The sequence below is a fragment of the Columba livia genome, chromosome 1, assembly GCF_036013475.1.
Source record: "Columba livia isolate bColLiv1 breed racing homer chromosome 1, bColLiv1.pat.W.v2, whole genome shotgun sequence".
NCBI classification, from domain to species: Eukaryota; Metazoa; Chordata; class Aves; order Columbiformes; family Columbidae; genus Columba; species Columba livia.
In genome coordinates this window covers 133,505,497-133,528,750 of record NC_088602.1, presented here as the reverse complement: position 1 = coordinate 133,528,750, position 23,254 = coordinate 133,505,497, and the positions used below count along the sequence as shown (strand labels likewise).

The 23,254-nt window shown below is 38.3% G+C and overlaps 1 protein-coding gene across 7 annotated transcripts in view; it reads left to right on the top strand.

Annotated features, from left to right (window-relative positions):
• Positions 1–23,254, top strand: part of LOC102085616 (solute carrier organic anion transporter family member 1C1) — a 41,986-nt gene that overhangs the window by 12,069 nt on the left and 6,663 nt on the right. For 4 of the 7 annotated variants that reach the window (XM_065030948.1, XM_065030953.1, XM_065030929.1 and 1 more), the window contains 14 exons: positions 42–187; positions 807–948; positions 1,061–1,193; positions 2,650–2,780; positions 3,000–3,146; positions 6,985–7,083; positions 7,888–8,124; positions 8,945–9,109; positions 10,416–10,611; positions 12,975–13,140; positions 14,400–14,581; positions 16,027–16,091; positions 17,251–17,368; positions 18,512–19,436. In XM_065030948.1, the coding sequence (XP_064887020.1) occupies positions 77–187; positions 807–948; positions 1,061–1,193; positions 2,650–2,780; positions 3,000–3,146; positions 6,985–7,083; positions 7,888–8,124; positions 8,945–9,109; positions 10,416–10,611; positions 12,975–13,140; positions 14,400–14,581; positions 16,027–16,091; positions 17,251–17,368; positions 18,512–18,734 (2,115 nt within the window). In that variant the 5' untranslated portion in view covers positions 42–76 and the 3' untranslated portion in view covers positions 18,735–19,436. Of the gene's footprint in view, positions 1–41; positions 188–806; positions 949–1,060; positions 1,194–2,649; positions 2,781–2,999; positions 3,147–6,984; positions 7,084–7,887; positions 8,125–8,944; positions 9,110–10,415; positions 10,612–12,974; positions 13,141–14,399; positions 15,915–16,026; positions 16,092–17,250; positions 17,369–18,511; positions 19,437–23,254 lie in introns of those variants that run through there. The other 3 variants (XR_010466337.1, XM_065030966.1, XM_065030960.1) reach the window with 3 other exon arrangements.

Genomic DNA, 23,254 nt, shown 5'->3' with positions numbered 1-23,254 from the left:
TATGCAAATAATAGTTAACTGTAGTTATGTTTTCCAAACAGGAAGACCTACATATAATATCTGGAGAAGGAAAACCATGGACAGGTCAGTCACTGCTGGCCAACTTAAAGACAAGTCACTCTTCCAGGACACAGATGACAGTGCAGTTCCTGTCAAGGGTGTGTGCCATAGTTGTTCAAAGCTAAAGGTATGGAGAGGAGCCCTCACCACATATTTTCTCTGGAGTACTGAAAATGACAATTTGTAGTTCTATCATAATTCAGTTAGTTCTGCATGACACTCTTTGATATTACACGTGTTGGAAACAATGCTCTAGATTGTGATGCCAAGCACAGAGAAGTCAATAAATATGTTCAGCAGTTAAAAACTGAAGCCATATTTTACTAATGAATTGTTTAGAGGTATGTTATAGTCATAGCAGTAGTTGCAGCTTTACCTATTAATCTATGTTTTTAGTACAGGAGAAGTAAGAGAAATAAGATATGCTGTAATAACAGTAGCAGTAATGAACCAGTAATGCTATTTTTCCCCAAGGAAAGAAACAGCTAAAACAGTATGTGGTAGAAAGATAGAAGGTGCACACAGTCAGGGCCAACTTTCTTTTTCTTTGAAGTAGAAGAGGCTTTAGAGATCATCCTGAAAGGTAAAGTAAAATCTTCTGTTTTAATGAAAACAATAGGAAGGATCTCTTCAGAGAATTAGAAAGCAAAGCACTTGATTTTTGTGTTTCCTGTGTAGGTTGCTCACACACGCAACCATGATAAAAATATTGTTTCTTTGCAAACTCAGTTATTTTCTCTTTTCAGATATTTCTTGGAGCCCTAGCTTTTTCCTTTTTTGCCAAAGGATTTTCTGGAAGCTACATGAAAAGCATGTCTAGTCAAATTGAAAGGAGATTTGAAATCTCATCATCAATTTTTGGCATTATTGATGGCAGCTTTGAGATAGGTATGTATACTTTTTTGTTTGGAAAGTGGATAAGTGCTTCTTCTTAATACATTTTTTCCCTAAAAATGCTCTCTTTTTGTAATCTTGCTGTTTCTCTCTCGTGTTGATACAGGTAACTTAATGGTAATGGTGTTGGTGAGCTACCTTGGACCAAGAGTTCATCGACCAAAAGTAATTGGTGTTGGATGTCTCATCATGTCCTTAGGAGCATTTTTGTCAGTGATACCTCAGTTCCTAATGGGACGGTAAATATGGAGAGTTTTCACGTTGTGCACTAGTTGAACTTGACCATATGAAGTATTTTTTAATCATACACCCAATTTGCAAGCTTGACAATAGTAGTTTCTTCCAGATAACTGGAAGGTTTTGATAGTTGGATTTTTAGTACTGACTTGCTGATTTCCTCTCTGAAAGCTTACCTCTTTCTACAGGTAAGTAGAAGAGAAACCCAAGATTTATACAGAATTTATACATAATTAGGGATAAAGTGGGTTGAACTCTTTGCCTGGAATAGATATATATCTACACACATGTAGTTTTTAGCCATTCTCCTTTTTATATACTTAAATGTACTGTAATGAGACCTTGATGGAAGATGTTTCTTTCGCTATAGTGGCTATTCATGCTAAGCTCTTTAACATTATCAAAATCTGTATCTATCTCCAGTGAACTCAGGGAGACTTAAATAGCTAAATAACCCTTCATATCTAAGCTTTAGTGCTTACATAGCTGTCAGAAGCTGTTCATGCCTCTCCAATCCTTTGGCATTCTTACTGAATAGTAATTGTAAATAAACCCCCTCTGTCCCTCAAAAATTAAAATTGATTTGTGCATCTTCTTTAGCTCCAAGATCGACACCTGTGACAAGGGGGCTATGGAAAGAATTATATCTGGGGACCATGGTATGAAAAGTGGCCGCAGTCACTGCTCTGCTTGTGAAATAACATGGAACCTGCACTGCAGGGGACAGCACAAGCCAGAAGCTATGGAAATCTCTGATTTAACTCAAACATATGGCCAAATTCTGAAGATTGTGCATTCTCCACAACACTGAGTAAAAGCCAGTGGCCATGGGGACCTCACCATCATCCATCATGATATTAAAGTTTACCACTTGATTGCACAGTCAGAAGGAATATCTGGTCTCCGTTTATGCCAATGTAGCATGAATGTACTCAAGCTGGCTTCAATATACTTAGCAGATTTGCTGTAGTAGCTGGCTGCCTAAATACAGACAAACTGGCACATTTTTTGCAGCCTATGTTAATCTCTTTATAGACACAGATAGGTTACTAGTAGATCGTTAGGTAATTTTAAGCTGACACAGAAATCTCTATGTTACATGTCTGTCACGTAGGTAAGAAATGGGTGCCAGCAGGGAAAAACATCAGCATTGATTTATGTGAAAAGATGTGGAAGGACTCTGCCTCTGTCCTTCAGTCTAAAAGAACGAACTTTAAGCCCTGGAAGCAGCTTTTTTGCTCTTTAGCTTAAGAAAATATTTGGGTTAGAATGGTCAGAGCATTTTGAAAAATATATGAAGATGCTTGTCTTTTTGGGTTTTTTTAAGTGAAAGCACTTGAAATGGGTTGCCCCTCCACTTTGCCTTCATGTAATAGGAATGAACATGAGGCTCATACACATTTCCTGCAAAGCAGAGTCTTTCACGTGTCAGTTGTATTTTACATAGTTGTTTTCCAGTTATAATTATGAAAGGATAACTGTTACTGTGGACAACTCTTCTATGAGTGTATCAGCTTGCTCCCCAGGACTGTCTGTGAGCCGTCCAGTTACAGATGCTACAGAAACACCCAGTGCAATGAAAAATTTTGGTAAGCAAAGGCTCTGATGCTGGGTTCCCTTCTTCTGCTTGTCCCCATTTTTTATACCCTCTTTCACTGGGAAGCAGTAAAACCCCTGTTAGAAACCATGATATGTACAAACCCACCTTAAAATGATTATTTTAAAAACATATTTTATGCCATTTTTCTGTTGCAATAAAGTATTCTCAGAATTACATTCACAGAAATGTAAATGTTTATGACCTGCAGGATGTGAGAAAACAACAAATTCCTATCTGTGGCTCTTTGTGTTGTTTGGGAACCTTTTACGTGGAATTGGGGAAGCACCAGTTATGCCATTGGGGGTTTCATATATTGATGATTTTTCTAAAGAAGAAAACTCAGCGTTTTACATAGGTAATACACAAATGAGTGATTTGTATGCTAAACATTCTTTTCTTTAACATTTCTGTAGCCAAGTAAATACTCACAAAAAAAAAAAAAATCTATCTGCTCTATTCTGGGTAAATTTGGGTCATGCAGAGACAAAAAAGGAATGCAAAAGAGATCTCAGGTTTATTTTTGAAGGATATTTCTCAGATACCCCTTTTGCTTTCTTCAGGTGGCTTCTGCCTCATGTGCCAGTTTTCTCTGTTGAAGAGGAACATAATCAAATACTCATTTCTCCAAAATGAGAAATCATCTCTGTTTTATCTGGCACATCATCTTCAGTACCACAGCTTCAGAGAATAAATTCTTCCTAATCACTATTGCACAGATAAGAGAATCATTCTTAATTACAACAATGCAAACATGTTACAGAGTCTTTACCTGACTTTTGAATTTTACATGCAGCATACTTCCTGATGAAAGCTTTTTGAAGTCACTAGCTACTAAAGGAAAAACCAAACACTTGCCAGGGTGTTGTAACAAATCCCTTCTAATTGGCATTTTGTTGTTGTTTTGATGAAACATAGCCTGTTGCCCAAGACAGAAAGACTTGCACCCAAGCTAATTATTTTCTTGCCGAACTGATTTAATAGCATGAAGTGTTTGTGTGGTTGAGGGAGCTCAAAACCGCTGCCTGAAGTAAACTTGGTGAAGTTGAACCTGTCATAGAGATAGGAAGAGTTTCAGGATAAGCTCAGTGAGTAATGCTACTAGGTAAGGCCATTGTAAATGTCTTCATTTGGGGATGAGGAAATCTGCAGGTTGAAGAAAATGGAAGTATTGTGAAGGGAGCTGACAAAAACAAAAGTTCCGCTTACCAGTTATCCAAAATATTTGTAATCACCTCTGAGCTTCTAATTAAAGGTATTTGTAAAAGTTCAGCTGAGATTTTTTTTCTTGTCAGAATCTGATCTGGGAGAGTTTGTGATGAATTGGGAGCTATTGGAGAAGTGAAATTAAAAGCTGGCAGAGAGAATAGTATGGATTCAAGCAAAATGAAAATTTGTTTAGGTCATGCAACGAGACAAGGCATTTTGTTTACAGATTACTAAAATATTTCATTTTAACATTCTGAATAGTAATTTTCAGTCTATAATTCCATTAAAATATTTTAGTCCTTTGATGGACCCACCCAATTTCCAAAAAAAAGAAGTGGATGTTGAAATTATCTTTTCCATAGATCTGAAATTCCTTTTCTTGAGCAACTTTACTGCTCTTCTGAATCAAATTATAATCAGCATTTTTATAAAATAATAATAAAAAAGTCCTATAACGAAAAAACTTCAGTCAATCCTTTCTGTTGAATTTTGTCTACTGTTCTCATTATTTGACTCTGAGCAAAAAGTTTCACCTTCCTGTCTTTCTTTTTTCTCCTGCCCTTAGGTGTTCCGTTAAGAACATAACTTATATTGAAGCAGGGACAGCTTTTTTAAAGTATCAATGGAATACAGCATTAAAATACTTTTTGACAGCAATAAAACCAGAATTGTAATAAGAAGGAACAGAAAAGGAAAAATCAGACTGTTTTCAAGTCATCTTACAGAATTTAATACAGGATGGTAGCTTTGTTGTGGTGGCTTATTTTATTAGAAGCTTTTAATTAATGAAATTTCATCACTGTGTTTACCACTAGCATATAATCTTATCACTAGTGAAACCACGGCTTCAATGGAAACGTATCTGAGGTCAATGTGTGTTGTAAATTTTAATACCTGTTACGTGCTAAATTACTGATCAATATAAGGGTTGGCTGAGCTATGTCAATATGCAGAAACTGATTAACTGATAAGTCTCCATGATTAACTGTTTGTGGTTTAGTCTGTTTGTTAATAATGAACTATGATTATTAAAAAGGAAAATAGAATAAGAAAATACTACAGTGAACTTACTTGGTTTTATCACAATACAATCTAAGTGAAGTTATTACTGAATTCAAAGAGAATGCAGGTATGAAATTTAATTTAAAAACTACACATATCCTTCTTAGTTTATCTGATAGCTTATGGTATCTTAAAGAAATATACTACATACACCATACAAGGCCATTGGTATGAGTGTGCTGTATTTTATCTGTTTATTTTAGAAATTTGCTACTGTGTACTTGAAGCTTGGAGGTGATCTTGCAGAGTTCTGAATAGTGAGTCCTCCTTTAGGCTCATTGATAAACATAAAGAGCTAATTCCTGACTTCTAGTGTCAAAATCCTGATTCTGCAGAAGTCAGTCACTTTGGAAGCATCAGAATTTGGTCTAAAAGGCCAGATTTTCCAGTGAAGTAAAATGAGAGAACTAAATGAAAGTGATATGCAATTAAAGCAATGAAGCAAAACTGAAAAATCGTATGGTTAAATTATGCTCTATGAATTTCTTATAGAAGTCCTTGATCATAAGATAAGTGATTACTGTATTCAGAAGAGAGTCTGCAAAACTAACAGGAGAAAAATCTCTGCAGTAGAAGAACGCAGTAGGATTTACAGAGCATAGCACTGAACATGGGCAAGAACTGACAGGCACTTGATCAATAATTCCTTTTTTTTTTTCTAATAAAATAAAATTAAGCCTTCTGCAACTTCAAATGACAGTTCCATGCTAGAATTTAGAAATATGTATCACTGAATTTTTTTTGAAACTTTTACCCTCTGTCACTAAACTTCAACAGATCAACACAAGTGACAAGGGAAAGTGAGTGCCTACACTGAAATTATTTTGAGGATATTTTTCTTTTATGTTGATTGCCAGCAGTGGTCACCAAAATCAAATTACACTCTATTTACATACTCAATCAGCAAAATGGAGGTCTAGCTTCCTAGGTTTCTGCTAGCCTTCACAGCTTATTCTTTTGCTCATATGGGCATCCTACCTTATTCTGATCCCATGTTCTCTCCTTTGTAAGCGGAGGCAGAGTGGGAAATGGAAGCCTTTATGAGGCCAGTAACAAAACTGAAAACTGATTTTAAAGAAGTCATTACTTGATCACTAGATTTCTTGATTTATTTTTTTTTTTTAGCAGACACATAAGTACATATTAACACAGCAGTTACTCAATTTGCTCATTCTGGTGCTGAATGAATCAGCAGAGATTCTGTCTAATGAACTGTGTTCACACACAGACACACTTATATCTCCTTGTTGCCTACTGAAAATATCCTCATGGTCTTGTACCTCATTCCATGTCTACACACTTCTGTTGTCTCTGTCATCCTAATGTGACTCCAAACTGCAAAGGTGTGCCTTCTTATATGCACATCATCAGATCAAATACTGCTACTTAAAATAAAACTAGGGACCTGAACATAAAGTACAGGGGGAAGTCCTGACTTCTACAATCACAGAACATCATGCAAGCTTCAAATAGAGTTGCAGGTAGATTTATGATACCTCCAATGAGCCTAGAGTTGTATGTTCACTAGTTAACTGCCACAAGCTGAACGAAGCAGCTACAAAAATCTGAGGGAGTAGGGAGGAGGAGGGATAAAAATTCTTGCAGTGTTATTCTCTTGTTCCCTGTTCCCTCCAAGACACTGATCTTGCCAATGAAACGAATGCAGGAGTCCACATGAGACCATGCTCCCTTCAGCAAAGACCTGTGTGAATGAAGAAGTCTGCTTCCGCATTGCAGATAGTGCACTGGCAGTTTACTGCTTATCTTCTTGCTAGTCAGAAGCTTCAGGGTAGACATCTCCCCACAGCCTGTGCCCTTTTTCTGCTTTCTCCTTCCTTTCTCCTTCCCCTGCCCACAGAGGAGCAGGCGTGCTTGTCCATGGAACATTTTCCTCACTCTCCCCTGCTGCCTCCCTTCTCTTACAGGTTTGGTGAGATCCTCAGGTATGTTCGGGCCGACCCTGGGCTTCCTGCTGGGATCTTTCTGTGCCAGCCTCTGGGTTGATATCGGTGTTGTGGATATCGGTAAGAGACCATGGGGTGGTGCATTGGCTGACAGGTCAGCAGGAACTTGCATGCTAACAAGCACCTTCCCAGCTTACTTCTCCAAAAAGGGGGGCTCTCTAGAGAGCTTTTCCTACTCAAAAGCTGGTATTAATGACATTTTAATATCTGCTGCATGCAGTGTGACTGGAATAGCCCGTGATGCAAGACCCCTATGCCTGCTGCAGAAACATTCTGTATAATACCTACTTTTATATCTATACACACACTTGATACACTTGTTGTGCATTTGAGAACAAATGAGCAAATGAAAACCTAGAGAAAGGTCTTTGCTCATGGACACTTTCAACACCTGGCAAAAATTATGTTCTCTTAAAAAGCATGCAGCAGAGATTTGTATGAAAACTCATTTCACTGTTAAAAACACTTCCAGGTCTCTAATCCCAGAGAAAAATTGAGGAACTTCAAGGAAAAACTGTTGAGTTTGGGGATGGAATAAGGAGGAGGCAGCGGGAAATTGAGAAAGATAAATTGTTTTTTTTGATGGGGAAGGGCCCTCTTGCTGTCACTTATTCCCACAGAAAGTGTTAGAAAATTGTGGCAAGGAAATGGCACCAGGGGTCTAAATATAGACTTCTATTTTTGATTGCATGGGACTGACTTGATACAAGCTGCATTTCAATTCCTCATGAGAAACATGAATCACCTCTGTTCTGGTCTTTAAATAATAAATACACAGGTAACTATAGTATCATTAGTTAAATTAAAAATAAATATTATAATTGTGATATTTAATCTATTTTCCTTTCTTCCTGTATTTTATAGATGCCATAAGCATAAATCCTAAGGATACCCGTTGGGTTGGTGCCTGGTGGCTTGGATTGCTCATTTGTGGAGGAGTCAACTTCATTGCTTCATTGCCTTTCTGGTTTCTGCCTTCCTCCTTACCAAAAGAAGGACAGAACGAAAAAATGAAGATTAGTCATTTGCCTGTTCAAGGAGATCACTGTAAAACAGACTCCCCAGTTCAGCCACAGTTAGATTTCTCAGAGGCAGTAAAAGGTAAAACATTATTGCTCAGATGTTTGCATGTGAATTCTCTTGGATGAATTCACTTTGAGCTGTACTAAAAGAGCTGTTGCAGGGGTTTGAGTGAATTCATGGCTCCAGTGTATGAGCTCAGTAATGCTTAAATTAATCTTGTATAGGCAATATCAGACCCAACTACACACTGGGCTCAGTCTGCCAAAGATTTTATTTGGATGTATGCATGCACGTTCTATCCTCAGTGACTAGGGCACTTCCCATGAAGTATTTTGAACTCTCATTTTTTAGATAGGTGTGCTAACCACCAGACTGCAGGTTAAATATAGGTTTTTGTCTTCACTTTAATTTTATGGACTTAGATATCAAGGGCCTCAGGAAAGGTTTTGGCCTTTTCCTGGGTCAGGTGCTCCCTTTCTCTCAATATCACCCTCATGCAGGGCTCTCATACGGTTTGTGAAGGCTCCTGCTTTAGGCACCAAACTTTTCATTGGGTGCATTATAGAGTCTTAATGCTCCCCTAGGGGCCCTTTCGTGTATGGGCATTGAGGATCAGCATTGCAAGCCTTAGTGGCTCTGATGAATAGTCCTGAAAATAATAAAAGGATTTCTGATTCCCGATCCAGCATCCAGTATGACATTCAGCCTTCCTGCTTCTGTAACTCACGTGTTGACAACAAGGAAAACTCTCACTTGGACAAGTGCATATTTTGATAGGCAAAGAACTGTAACCTGCAATAGAGCCAGTAATTAAGTCAAAGTTAGTTTTATTATCTAAAGCATGTCAAAACAACCTCTATGTTTAGCAAGGTGTACAGCATATACCTCTCCATTTCAGATTTCCTCCCAGCTCTGAAGAAGTTGTTTGGAAATCCAATTTTCCTGGTGTTCATCTTCCTCACTATTCTGCAGTACAATTCTCTTGTTGGGGTGATAACCTACGAGACAAAGTTTATGGAGCAACAATTTAATGTATCAGTGGCAAAAGCCATCTTTCTAATTGGTAAGTACCTGTCCTTTTAAATTCCACTGCCAAAAAGGAAGCTTTTCTTTGGTATTTTGCCTTCCTTGTTAGAGGAGTTTCTATGAAGATTTTTGGTTAAAAAAATCGTATAGTGGTTTATTGATTTTCCTACTATATTTTGAAAATTGATGTTAGTTTTAATGCTAATTTTCCTGATGTTCCTAATTTAGTGAGCTAGAGGATTATTAGAACTGGGTGGGGTTTTTTTGGCTGAAGTTTTTTTCAAAGATTGAGATTTGTGTTACGAATGTATCTTAGTGAACAAAAACCACACAGCACTGTAACTAAGTAACAACTAAAAGAAAAAAAAAAATAGAAGAAAGTCTAATGAAATGTGTGATTTTCCTTTTCAGAGTAACATCTCAGTATAAATGTTCTTCAGTTTTTATTGCAAATGCAATTTTCATAAGCAATAAGAAACCAAAATGTAAAATTTTGAGTAATTTCATTCAGCTCAAAGTACTTCTATTTGGAAGTTTCCTCAAAAATATGTTCTTTGTAGTGTTCTTTTAAGAAAAGAATGCTGAAATTTTATTAATCTTACAGTGATTAACATGGTCTCATGTTAAGAAGACCAGGGTATTTAAATAAGTGATATTTCATGACTTTAATCTGAAGGTGGCCTGCTTTGCTGTGGATCAGGAACAAATGTGTGAAGAACTTTCTTTTTCCTATCTTTTTGACCCAAAACCCCCACACAAACAAACAAACAAAACCACAGAGAAAGGCAAACCCCTTAAGATATAACCATGTAAAAGATCTCTATTTAGCATGTAAGTATTAGGGCTGGATTTTGTGAAATGCTGAACAGATTAAATCTAAACGAAAATCTTTCCATGATTCACTCTCAGAGTAAAATGGAATCCAGTGCAAAACCAGGTGCTGCTTCCTTTCATGTTCTGTTTCGGAGATTTTTTTTTTTTAACTTTCAAAATGTTGAACATTTTAATGAAGCACCCATGAGCTGAGACATTTATCTCATTTACTCTAGTTTCTAACAGGCACCACTATAGGTTTTGTTACATCTGTATGAATACAAACAGTTCAATAAAAAGGCGAGGAATATCAAGGAAATAAGCTTTTTAAAGTCGTAACATGACTTGAAAGAAAATGAGGAAATAAGCAAAATTACTTAAAGGTAATAAAAATTCTTAGAACCTCAAAGGGCCAGTCTGAACAAAGGTCAGTTTCTGATATTTTGGAAACTGTGAGAGACAGATACTTATCCCAAAAAGGGTCAATGCAAGTAACAGCAGTTAACATTTTTGTTACTTTCTATTTGCAGGTGTGATACTTCTACCAATCACAATCATGGGGATGTTTCTAGGAGGCTTTCTGATCAAGAAATTCAAACTTCACATAACCGAAATGGCGAAGTTTGCATGTATCACCTTTATAGTAGCATATTTGCTAAACCTCTTGTACTTTACATGCAGTTGTGAGGTGCTCCAGGTGGCTGGATTGACAGCGCCCTACTCTGGGTTTGTATCCGCTTAGGTTTGTGTTGGTTGTGTCTTTTGTCATTGTTGCTTCCTGTACTGTGCAGAACATGATGCATGCACCTGCATTCCTCTAGTCAAAACCTAATCTGGATTTGTTATCTCATCTGTACTTCAAACCTTCTACTCTTGGAAACATTTTGATTTTAATTTGCATGAGTTCTGAAACACGGCTTCTCTGTTGATTTACTGTAGCATAGTGATATATCCTTTTGCATGAAAAAAACTGTATGTGTCTGTTTAAAGACAACATTTTTCATTGAAACTGGCTTGTATTACATAATCTGCTAGTGTCAATCAGTGTGGTTTCAGCTGCAATGGAGCTATTGTGATTGTGTAATTTTACCGCTCCCTTGGTGGTGATACACACAAGAAAAACCTTGATTTGGAGATAGACTTGTCAGGCTGAAAAGACACCTAGTGTTGATGATGGGCAGAATACCCCAATTTTGCTTTTGAAATTTCACTTAAACTAGATATTTCTTTTTCTAAATTGTTTATTGCTGGATATTGAGAAGATACCTCTGTATTCTATAAATCATTAATTAATACAAAATTTATCACAGGCAGTTTAAATTTTTGTATTTTATTTTGAAGCCTTTATTTAAAGCTGTTATTCTGCTACCAGGTAGAGAGTGGGAAGTAAAAACAGTGTTGGAAGTGGCTTCCCCGTAGTCCCCCCAATGGCTTTGCCCCTAGAAGGGACAATATACTTGATCAGTCTTTATCAACCTGCATGAGGAGTTACCAGCCTGCCTTGGTTTCTGGAGCTGCTGACCTGACTGGGTCCATTTTCTCAGCTGTGAGGTAGAAAGTGGTCACATCAGGAGTGTGTGTTGCCCAAACAGACAATCTCCCTCCCTTACCAGGACCATGGTCGTGCTTTCTTGAGAACATTTTGCTGACCCCAGCAGAATGCCACAATTGCCTACTGTTTAAATTTAATTCAGCCTGGTCCAACAAATTTCAAGGGATTTTAAGGGATTAAACCAAATCCAGCAGGGCTTGTGATTTTCAGTTCACAGAGAAACTCAGTCCTGTGTTTTTTGAAACTGAGCCTATGTTCAGGGAAATATCAAAGTTGTCTTGGCAAACCTAAAACCCAGTTCATCTTTGAGGTTAGTTACATAAACGATGTCAGAAGTTTGTGCAGTGGAGATAAGTCTGGTTGAGCGCAACATCTGGTGCTGTAGAGTGAATTAAAAATAAGAAGAAATGTCCATACAGCAAATACTAAAAGAGCAATTACAGTTTGTCCAAGAGAACTGGGACTAGAGAATGTAGCATGTGCTGGGATTGTTCTGGTTAAGCAAGTCACATACTGTTGTATCTGTTTAACAATTTGTAGTTTGAAGATGAGCAACAGTCTAGCAAGGGCTAGCCCCCCATTTTTTTTCCCTGCTAAAAGACTTAGGAGAAATGCCTAAAAACACACCCCCTTGAAGTGTGTTTTGGATGGAGGGGTATGGAGGAAGAAAAGGCAAGTTTTGAACACTTTTCCTTTTTATTAGTGAGTCACTTCAAGGTAGGGGTGATTTGTAGATGGTAGACTCCTAACACTTTCTGAAAACTGAGCCCAGCTACCGTGCCCTTAGAGTTGCTGGCCACTTTTTAAATTCTCAGTGATAGTTGTCACCCACTTAGTTTAGCTCATTGGGGTTTGAGGTTGATGTTTCTTACAGATATGTTGGTAGAGGTGAAAGCTATGGAAGTCCATGATAATACATAACAAGAAATTAGATCGGATGAGAAATGGGGCTCAAGCCTGTCCCAGGTGCAGGGCTACTGCTGAAAACTGTCAGAGCTGAGACAAAAGTAACACTGCTCAATAAGACTCATGCACCTTTCATCACTACTAACCAGCTCTGATCCAGTGAAAAAAAATGTTAAGGACGTCTTGTTGCTGTAGTTCTATATCACCCAGATATGGTATGATATCTACTGCTATGGAAAAGCATGGCCAGTCTACAAGGCATGAGAGATTCTAGGTATGATTTTCTTTTTCTTGGATTGAACTTTCAAATGAAAAATACCAAATATTCCCTCCCAGCCAAGAATATCAAGTTTGTGAGTTCCATGCCTTTTCAGCAACAATCCTTAAAAATGAAAAAATCTTGATGAAAAAATCTCAATGGAGCTTTAGTTTAGCTGAAATTAGCCCAGTCTCCATATGACAACTGCACAGTCTATTGGATGGTAGCAGTTACCTGTCCCAGCTACCTGTCCCTGTTTATTGCTAAACTTTCTCCATGGTTTTCCTGCCTACCCTCTAATATTTTGTTTGACTATATAATTCAACTGATTTTTTTTTTTATTATTATTATTTTTTTTCTGTTTTCCTCCAGATTAAAACATCTTTCCTTTCCTAAAAACAACTTCATGGCCAGTTGCAATGCTGACTGCGGCTGCAAGCTGGATCAGTGGGACCCTGTATGTGGGGATAATGGGATCACTTACATGACAGCCTGTTTTGCGGGATGTAAATCATCAACAGGGACAGGAAAGAACATGGTAAATATATAGGTGGATAGGTGATCATACACATAGCTAGATTTCTCCATCTGTTAGTGTTTTGGCTTTGTGATTAAGAAGTCCTGTAGACTCAAATGTCCATTCTGTACGATTTAACCTTGTAGTAGAAACAGCATGAGTGCAAGTTTGCAAGGAAGATTTTTAAAACAGTTGGGGTGAGACAAGTAAACTATTCAGGAAAGACATGAAAGTCTCAGACTATTGACTTATGTTTCTTAAATGCTTTTATTTCAATTTGTTCTGTAATTTATTTTCTTCTCAGCAAAATCACCATAAATTTGGCTTGAAGTTTCCCAGTAGATCTCTTACTGCATAGGTACAATACAGCTAAGAGGCGTTTGCCTTAGAAAACCTTCACTAGTCTGGTTGTTATACTAGCAAAATTCCATAGTGTCAACTCACGTGCAGCAGACCTGTGTAAAATTGTGAGTGCTGGTTTCACAAACTGTTACAGGTCATACTGGAATATCCTGCTTTCCTGAGCTGCCATAGCTCAAACAAGCAAGTCATAACTCTAAATTGAATGGCCAAGAGGTCATTTTGTTCAATGTATCAGCAGCAAAGTTGTTTCCAGTACTTCAAGCAACCCTACCTGGGCAATACCATTAAAAACAGTAGGTTTGCAGAAGTGTGTGAAAATGGTAATGTCTTCTGGCAGAAGCAGAATTGTCTTACTCTAACCATACTGAAAGAGACAGGCAACGTTTCCAAGCTTATATCCATATATCCCAACAACATTCTCTTGCTTCGCCCAGGGGAACTGGCTTTCAAACCCATGTTTCCTGCTAACTTCAAAGGCTATGAAATAGCCCTCCCTCAATCCAGCATCAAATGGTGTTTTAGATAGAAAATGATAAATATGCATGATTGCATTGCTGGGTCCACTTCTGTATTTTTATTGTTACTCACTTACTTCATGGGATGCCTGAGCAGAATGGCTGGATAACAGTTCATGTCTGAATTTTGTATCTTGGGCCCATTTTAAACAAAGCACCTTCTGTCCTAGAAATGGCACGGCTGAAACTAGAGTCACAGTTGCTTTGTGTCTCTGGAGCAGCTCAAAGCGTCTGGAGCATACCAATGAACTTGGCCACCAGTCTGCAAAGATGATTAGGGAGGTTCTTTCAGTGTAAACAACAGGCTGCCTGTTATGGCGAGTGAAAAATATAGCTACTAAAATAGTTTTGTGCCACTGACTTCTGATGAAATAAATTCTTCTTCTCATCTTTTCCTTTCAGGTGTTTCATAATTGCAGCTGCGTGGAAGGACAAGGGCATGGACTTGGCAATTCCTCTGCAGTTTTGGGACAGTGCCAAAGAGAAAGCTGTACCAAAGCATTTCCCTACTTTTTAGCATTACAGACTGCATGTGCATTTATTTTAGTCTTAGGAGGCACCCCTACATACATGATTATGTTTAGGTGAAATACTTTACCTTACCTTGACCATAAAGCTTGGGGAAAGAGAAACAGAATATGGTGTCTACTATTTAATTCCTATTGTGAGGAACAGCATGCTGATCAAATTGCATCTCTGAGTCTTTGCCTGTAGTCTGAAATCCAGCTATTTTCAGAGGCACAGCAAAATGCCTGTCCACCGATTTAATTCCAATTTAAGGCTGAATAGATACTTTGGTGATGCAATGGGTGGGCCTTATGCTCATCCTAAACATTAGTTTTCACTTCTAATGACAGGGATGTTTATAACACAGCAATGAACTTGAAACAAAATGTGGTGCTAAGCCATATCCAAGGTGACTGTACTGTTCACATTACTGAGAAGAAAAACACCTTTGTTAAGTTTTGTTGCCTCAGAATGTTTTATGTGTTGTGAGAAGCCTGATACTCCCATTTTGTCAAACTGGTATGAACAGAACTATGTCAGCAGCAGTAATTTTTACATTTTTATTCCTTCAGTTGTAAAGCAGCGTTGCTATTTTAAACTCAGAAGAAAAAACAGTGTTCTGTGCCTTTTGCATGGAAGTTTCTTTCCAGTCATGCTCATGGGTGAAGTGCAATCTTCAGTAGTCAGTACATGTGGCTAGATAACTCTTTTTCCTAAGCTGCTGATTCTTCTGAAATATTTCTAAGTGCAGCTGTTCTTATCACATGCCTGGATTAAGGACAAAACTAACCTTGCTGGAAAAAGTTTTCGGAATAGTAATGTGTATAATCAGAAGCCTTTCACGCTAATGCTGAAAAGACAATATTCTGATGTATAGACTCCAGTTCAGGAAATAGTGTGGCCATAGCAAGTCTGCCTCCTCCCTCTGCACCAGTTCAGTACACCCCTCTGCTTTATGTGAATTCTTCCAGTTCATCTGATGGAGATGAGCTGTTTCTCCACTGGTAGGAATGAGATGCTTTTGTAGCCAGGTAACTCACATTCACTGTCTCTCTGCAAAATGTTAGAGGCAGAGGTGGATTTTACCTCTATGTAACTAGCAAGGCCTGCACACCCTTGTTGCTTGTGTTCACCACTGCACAGTATTGCCTCTTCTAAAGCAAGGCAGCCTCTTGGAGCTTAACTTATGGACATGAACTGCCTACTTTTAGTAGGTTTACTTTAAGTTTCCTGTGCATCCTCTCCTAGAAGTCTTTACAATCTTTCTCCTTGGGTTCAAGGTCAGTTTCTGCAGAATCTCCCATTTATTCCAATGAGAGTTCATCAGCTGAAGTCAATGGAAGGAGGCTCTACATCTGAACTTTTACTGTGGTGAATGTTTTCAATTACAAATTGAGTGAGCTATGCTAGGTAGGCCATAATACCTTTGCAATGGGGCACGTTCAGATGTTCACAGGATGGCTACAGCTATGTATTTCTATTGTTCTCCAAAACAATGTAATGTTTTTGTTTCCTTTTTTAGAACTGTTTCACCAGACCTGAAATCATTTGCTGTTGGGATTGAAACTTTATGTGGTAGAATACTAGGTAAAACTTCATTTCTTTGTGGGATTTAAGTAGGTGGTCAAAGAGATAGACCCAAGGTAGCCAGTGTAATGCCTTTGCTCCAGATGAAAGCAAGAGAAATTTTCCAAAATTTTTATTTGTAAGCAGACTATGCATTTCAAAATATTTCTAGAGCTTGCTACATGTTTCCTGGTATGTAATTACACATTATGATTATCTCAGTATTTTTTCTCTGCAGCAAGGGAACCAGGTAAAGGAAGGATTTTTTTTTTTTTTTTTTTTTTAATTTGTGGACACAACTACCTGAGCTTGATCAGTCTTGATACCCTTAACACCTATGCTCCCTGTTGCTGGCAATTTCTCACTTAGAGCTGCCATGTACTTTGTCTATTATTTTCTTTCTTGTGTTTAACTGCAATAAATAATCACTCAGGTTTTCAGACAGGTAGTGTGCTCTGCCTCTAGCAAACATTGCCTTATCTTCATTTATTTGCTGATGTTTGATATCTTCCCTGTGCAGACAAGCCCAAGTAGTCATCTCTCTCCTAACTCCATATTTTAACTGCACAGAATCAACCTTGTGCTTTTATGAAATAGTTTTCTTCACAAAACTGCACATTATCCCTGAAATAGCTTACTAATTATATTAAAGCATTATGGCGGTGTAAAAGAAATTCTTCCAGTACTACATAAGTACTACACTTACTACCTAGTTGGTTTTGAGCAAGTACCTAATTTCAGCTCTTTAAACTCAGCTAACAATTTTTAATGGCGAACTGTCACGTCATACCTGAATATTATTAATACATTGGTATACATAAATATTAATGTGTAATGGCACATAATTCCACACCAGGGACTGAAAAAGAAATGTTTGTTACATTTTTTCTTTAAACAACAGAAGTTAGAATTTTAATAAAAATGCCATTAAAGTAGAATTATTAACATTTCCCTTGCTGAATATAATAATGCTATAATGTTCTATTCTTTCAGCTCCCTTCAGGTACTTGCTTAAATATTTTCACTAACTTGGAGTCTCAAAGCTGGAGGTGGATGTTTAGTCCCATTTTATGTAGTCATAATTCAGAAACCCTGAGATTCATTTCCTCATTTCTTTACCATGACATTAAATGTTGAGATCTTCATGTCTGAGATCATATAATAAGAATTTTCTTTGCAGGAGGACTCCCAGCTCCTATTTATTTTGGTGCCTTGATAGATGAGACCTGCTTGAAATGGGGGACAAAAAATTGTGGGGGATCTGGATCTTGCCGGGTGTATGACACAAAAGCATTCAGGTAAGCTGAAATCTTCAGTAAGGGGTTACGCATTTGGCTTCTAAGGCAGCTTTGGGCACCAAGGACGAAGGTGTAACTGCCCACGAAAACTCTCAGTTGACTGATTAGGATACTAAGAGCACCAAAACTCCTCACTTTGATGAGGCCTTAGTAGATCAAATAAACCAAATAATTTTGATTCAATTTGATGTATGACCTTGCAGTACACTGCCTTACATGTCCAGAGTTAGTTCCTTTATTGAAACATTAGTGCACTGAATGCCTTGACTTTGTGGGAGACTGAACAAACATGGAGTGATTGTGGCATTAAAGATGCTCTTCCTCATCCTTAATTTCTCTGCTTTCTAATGTATAAGACTGCTCACAAAATCCACTTGGAGAAGGTACCCAAATGAGTGGGGAGACTAAAGGGTGACTTCATTAATGTTTATAAATATCTCAAGGGTGAGTGTCACGAGGATGGAGCCAGGCTCCTCTCAGCAACAACCAATGACAAGACAAGGGGCAGTGGGTGCAAACTGGAACACAGGATGTTCCACTTAAATATGAGAAGAAACTTCTTCAACGTGAGGATGACAGAGCACTGGAACAGGCTGCCCAGGGGGGTTGTGGAGTCTCATTCTCTGGAGACATTCGAAATCCTCCAGGACACATTCCTGTGTAACCTCATCTATGTGTTCCTGCTCCGGCAGGGGGATTGGACTACATGATCTTTTGAGGTCCCTTCCAATCCCTAACATTCTGTGATTCTGTGTGAGTGGTGGTGCATGGAGAGCTGGGGCCAGGAGCATCGAGTGCTGCCAGTGGGCGGTTGGGGGATGCTGGGACAACAGGAAAAAAGCCCCGGCTGGTGCAGCTTCCACTGTTCCAGCCCTAAAATACGGACTGCTGAATGGAAGAAGTCTTCAGACAGATGACATTTCTGCTGGGAGTATAGGACCTGATTATGATAGAACCTGCCTGGGGCTAAATATCATGAGATTGTTGACTTTCTGTCTGTTATTTCTCAAAATGTGGAGAAATATCTCATTGAGAATAGATAGTTTTGCCAAGGTGTACTTGATGTCTTACTTGGTTTCACTCAGAATTGGCAAACTTTATTAATATAAAAATATTTTATCACTTTTTTTTTTTTCCTCCTAGAAATGTCTATCTTGGCCTCATTGCAGGACTACGGGCAGGATGCTGTCTCTTATACATAGTGATCTCTGTTTTAATAATGAAACGCTTCAAACTAGATGGCAAAGAGACAACAGATATTAAAAATACAGAAAGATCAACCAGCAAAGAAGCGGCTATTGACAATAAAAAAGAAATCCTTCCCTGTGCAAGAACATCAGAGGAGAGTGAGGAAACTTGTATGTAAAAAAGAGGCCATCTCATAACTTTAACTATGTTTCAATTTTTCTAAGCACAACAGGAGTCTAATTACTGACTTCAACAGCTAGTTTACATTTTGGGTGTTCAAAGAAATATCCTTGAAACATTGATTTTTAATTTGCTTTACCCTGTCCTCTTTCTCTCCTCATCTGAAACAATAGGGGGGAAAGGTTTTCAAAATTTTGGGGAATTTTACCAATCTCTTGCTCTCAGTCGCTTTCTAGACCAACAGGAAGACTAGCCAAAATTTTTCAAGTGTCATAAATTTGTTTATGCTTGAAAAATTAGAAAGAAGAAATCTACAATAAGCTTCTTTTCCATTTTTCACCAACTTTATTTCAAGTCCTCTTGCTCTGTATTTTGTCCCACAGCTCTCAATGGCCGATCGAGTTACACTTCCGTGGTTGCTCTGATGGCCTTTGCTGTGTAGTTCATGACCAGAGCAGTTTGTTCCCAACTGAGTCACTTGGCCCTTACTCAAGCAAGAGCCCCAGGGCTGTCAGTGAGCACTCTCTGAACAAGAGCTGAATGATGACTCTGGAGTTTGGCTTGAACACATTAAACAATCAAAATGGATTGCAAACAAAAAAAAAAGGTGTATTAATTTTGCAGCACATCTCAGTGTCAGGTTTGAGTAAAATTATTCTGAACTGATGCAATAAAGTGATAGGTGTTTACGTTTCTTTGATTTTTTTGTGTGTGTGCCTGTGCTTATGTGGTTATTTTTATCTTAAGGACCACTGCATTTATAATACATGTATATAGATTTACTTTCTTGTTTAAGGAACCTCCAGTAAGCCTTGAAATACAGTGCTGAAAGCTTGCAAATTCACAGCTTTCCATGGACAGCCTAGCCCAGAGAGAATCTTCAATAAAAGACTCTTCCTGCAGTCATTACTTGGAAAAACATCTCTAAAAATACTTAATGTCTGATATTTCATTGATATCACTCATGATGTAGCTTCTCAATGGGAGCAAACATGCCTAGTAAAATCACTGCAGGTTTTGTCTCCATCATCACAGCCATTTTCCTTTCTTTTCTGAAGGTTATCTCTGGTCCCTGTGGTCTTGTGCAGAAGCCTAAAACTAGGAAACAACCTTACTTTCTTAATCTTAAACTTCCTTGGGATATAGAAGAGAGCACTGCACTAATATAAGAAAATCTACCACCCTTTATCTGAGAAAGTAGCAGATCAGAGGGCTAAAGAGAGGGACACCCCGTGTTAAATGATCTTCTGACTTTTTTCCACTGTCTGCCCTGTGTAAGCACAAGAACAGGAATGTGGAAAGCAAGTTCTTCATATCCTGGCCTTGGGGATGGAGTTGTTTGCATTTTATCACTTAATGAAAATGACCCACACATTTAGACACTGTTTTTTACAATCACAGCTCTGATTATAAACTGCCAGCAGATATGGGGAAGTAGTGAGGGTTATAATGGAACAGGTATGAAAGCTTCTCTAGTACAGATGATATCAATATTGCACCTAGGCCTGCAAAAAATTAAAGAAAAATTGAGGTTCCAGAAACCCCAAGAATTTAACACAGAGAAAATAATGATCTGTCTTTCTCTTTCTGCAAACAGTTTTTTAACATATTGGCAGTTCTAGAAACTCGGGTGACTCATGCTAACATCATTTCCGTTTTACTTCTGTTGTCTGGGTATTTATTTCTGTACATTGCTTTTTATATTACAGACTTTTTCTTTTTTTTTTTTTTTTTAATGGGAGCATTTTTTACACCTATTGCTTGATTTTCCTGGGAGGTAATGTTTTATCAAATGTGTGTTGATAATTGATGTCAGACTAGAAATGAGATTCTGGTCAGATCTGATGATTCATGTCCAGATATTTACCTCAGATGCAACTTCGTAAAGCGAGCTCTTTCAAACAAATATGACTTAACATCATTCTTCATAACAGTCACAAATCGATAATAGCATAAGCACTGCCACAGGTAGTATTAAATGAGACTCTGTACTCCCAATGCCAAGGCTGTATCACTTGCCTACATTTTCAACATCCTGTTTCTTGTATGCAAGTCTAAGCACTCTTCTGTGAACAACAGGTAGAAGTTTATTCAAGGAAATAATTTGTCCTTCAACATGTAACTGGCACAAAATATACAAAAAATTAAATAGGTGGTCACCCGAGTGGCATTTTCCAGAAGTTGTTTATCCCTTTGCCTCTAAAAATAGGGAAGAAATAAGGATGTTCTTCCTTTTAAGTCCTTCTGCCCCAAAGGCAAGATTTCACCAAACACAGAGGCAGAGAGGCCTCTGAGACTCTGGTTTGATTGCAAAGCCACATTACTGATTCTGGGATCAGAACTGGTATCTTTGTCCTGTGTGATAGCTGTGTTAGCAGGCTCAGAGCTGGCTCTGACATCTCTGAGCACCATCACTGGGAAGATCCTCCAGGAAGGAAGAGAAGACTGTTCTATCATAGGGTAGCAAAAGAAACTGATAACCAGGAAAGCTATTTTGGAGGCAAATTTGCAACTACGCCAAGTCAGACATGCTTTTTTAGTCAGGCATGCTTCTTTAGTCAAAAGACAACAAACCGGGGATCATTACAGACAACTTGGTGGACTATAAATCATGGTAATTACACTGAAACCAATGAACAAATAGCCAAATAAGTGGATTTTTATCAGACTGTGGGAGGTTTAAGGTCATGAGCCTTGTGTTTACCTAGCTCTTTTTTGAGGCTATCATAAAGCCCTTTAATGGCATTATCAAAGTCATTCTGCCAGAATACATATGGAAGACAGAGCTATATACCAGAAAACCCTGCAGTTATTTGGCATTCCTTTACTTTTAGATATATAATCAACCAGACATAATGACATATGACTACCTGTTTTTATGATGTTTTCTAGTTGTTTATCAAAGACAAAAAAACCCCAGCAACTCTAAACCCACAGTTTTCTGTACACATTAGGATCATGTACCCTACAAAGACTGAGCTGTCCTTTGAGTTTTGTGTCCCCATTGTCAACAAGTCCTGTCTGTCCTGGCACAAAGATAAATTTGGAATAAAGTACTAGCTGTTGTAAATGAAAAAAAACCACCAAAACTTCAGACTGTCAAATTGAATTTAAAGCTTTTCAACTATTTTAACAATATAGCAGAAAGATAACATTAGATTTAGTCTACCGTTTTTCACTATGGAATATATTGTCATTTTGCCTACCTCTAGTTTGAAATATGGTCAAAATTCTTTCTAGCCGAAACTTAATATCTGAATCACATGTTGTTTTCTCTAGTGTTACTTACATATCTTATTTTCTAATTAATTCATATTTTTATTCTGAGCTACTAAAGCATAACTTAATCACAGTTCAAGTCAGACAAGAAGAAAAAACAAAAAAATCCTGCTACAGGTGCACCTGAATTTTGAGGCTGAGAATGTTCCTTCATGAGACCCTTCTGCACTAATAAGGAAGTGGTTTGTAGGGGCAGAGCCAGCTTTTTAGAGAAGGTAAATTATTTGTTTGTGTAAGTCCATGGATGTGGAGGGTGGAGAGTGGCCATGGGAAACATGCAAGTGTGCTGTATGTCTCCTAAGGTGTTTGGCCATCTCTTTGGACAGATCTGCATTACAGACAGGATGGATTCTTGAGTCCAAGCCCTTCCTAATGCACCAGCAAGGAAATGGTAGCCCTTAGCTTATATCTGAAAAAACAGTGTTGCAGTCTCAGGTTAAGCAATTTGGGACACAGTTTCTCCCTCATGCGGTCAGGACTCCTAAGCATCAAACAAAACCTGGTGTCCTGGTTTCAGCTGGGATACAGTTAATTTTCTTTCTAGTAGCTAGTAGAGTGCTCTGGTTTGGATTTAGTATGAGAAGAACATTGATAATACACTGATGTTTTTGTTGTTGCCAGGTAGTCAAGGACTTTTCAGCTTCCCATGCTCTGCCAGGTGCACAAGAAACTGGGAGGGAGCAAAGCCAGGACAGTTGACTCAAGCTGGCCAAAGGGGGTATTCCCTACCATATGATGTCATGCTCAGTATATAAATTGGAGTTAGCTAGAGGGCAAATATCACAGCTCGGGAACAGATGGGCTGTTGGTGTCACATGTGATGAACAATTGCACTGTGCATTGCTTGTTTTGTACATTCTATTATTATTACAATTATTATTACTGCTATATTTTCATTTGCTGTCCTATTGAACTCTTCTTATGTCACCCCATGAGTTCTTTTTCCCCCTTTGATTCTCTCCGCCATGCCATTTGGTATGGGGGAGTGAGTGAGCGGCTGCACACTCCTGGTTGCCATCTGGGGTTAAGCCACGATGCCTGGACATGGCATCCATTGCACAACAAAGTGCGGCACAGTGGAGTTATTGTGTGGGTTTGGACAGGCTGTGTGTTGCATGTGTGGTAAACTGGGTCTCTTCTGAGACCAACCAAGGTGTCACTACTCTTATGGTCCCACTTTAGTTCCTGCACCATGGGATGAGCTGCTTAAGGCAGGGGTTGACTTCCACTGGCACATCT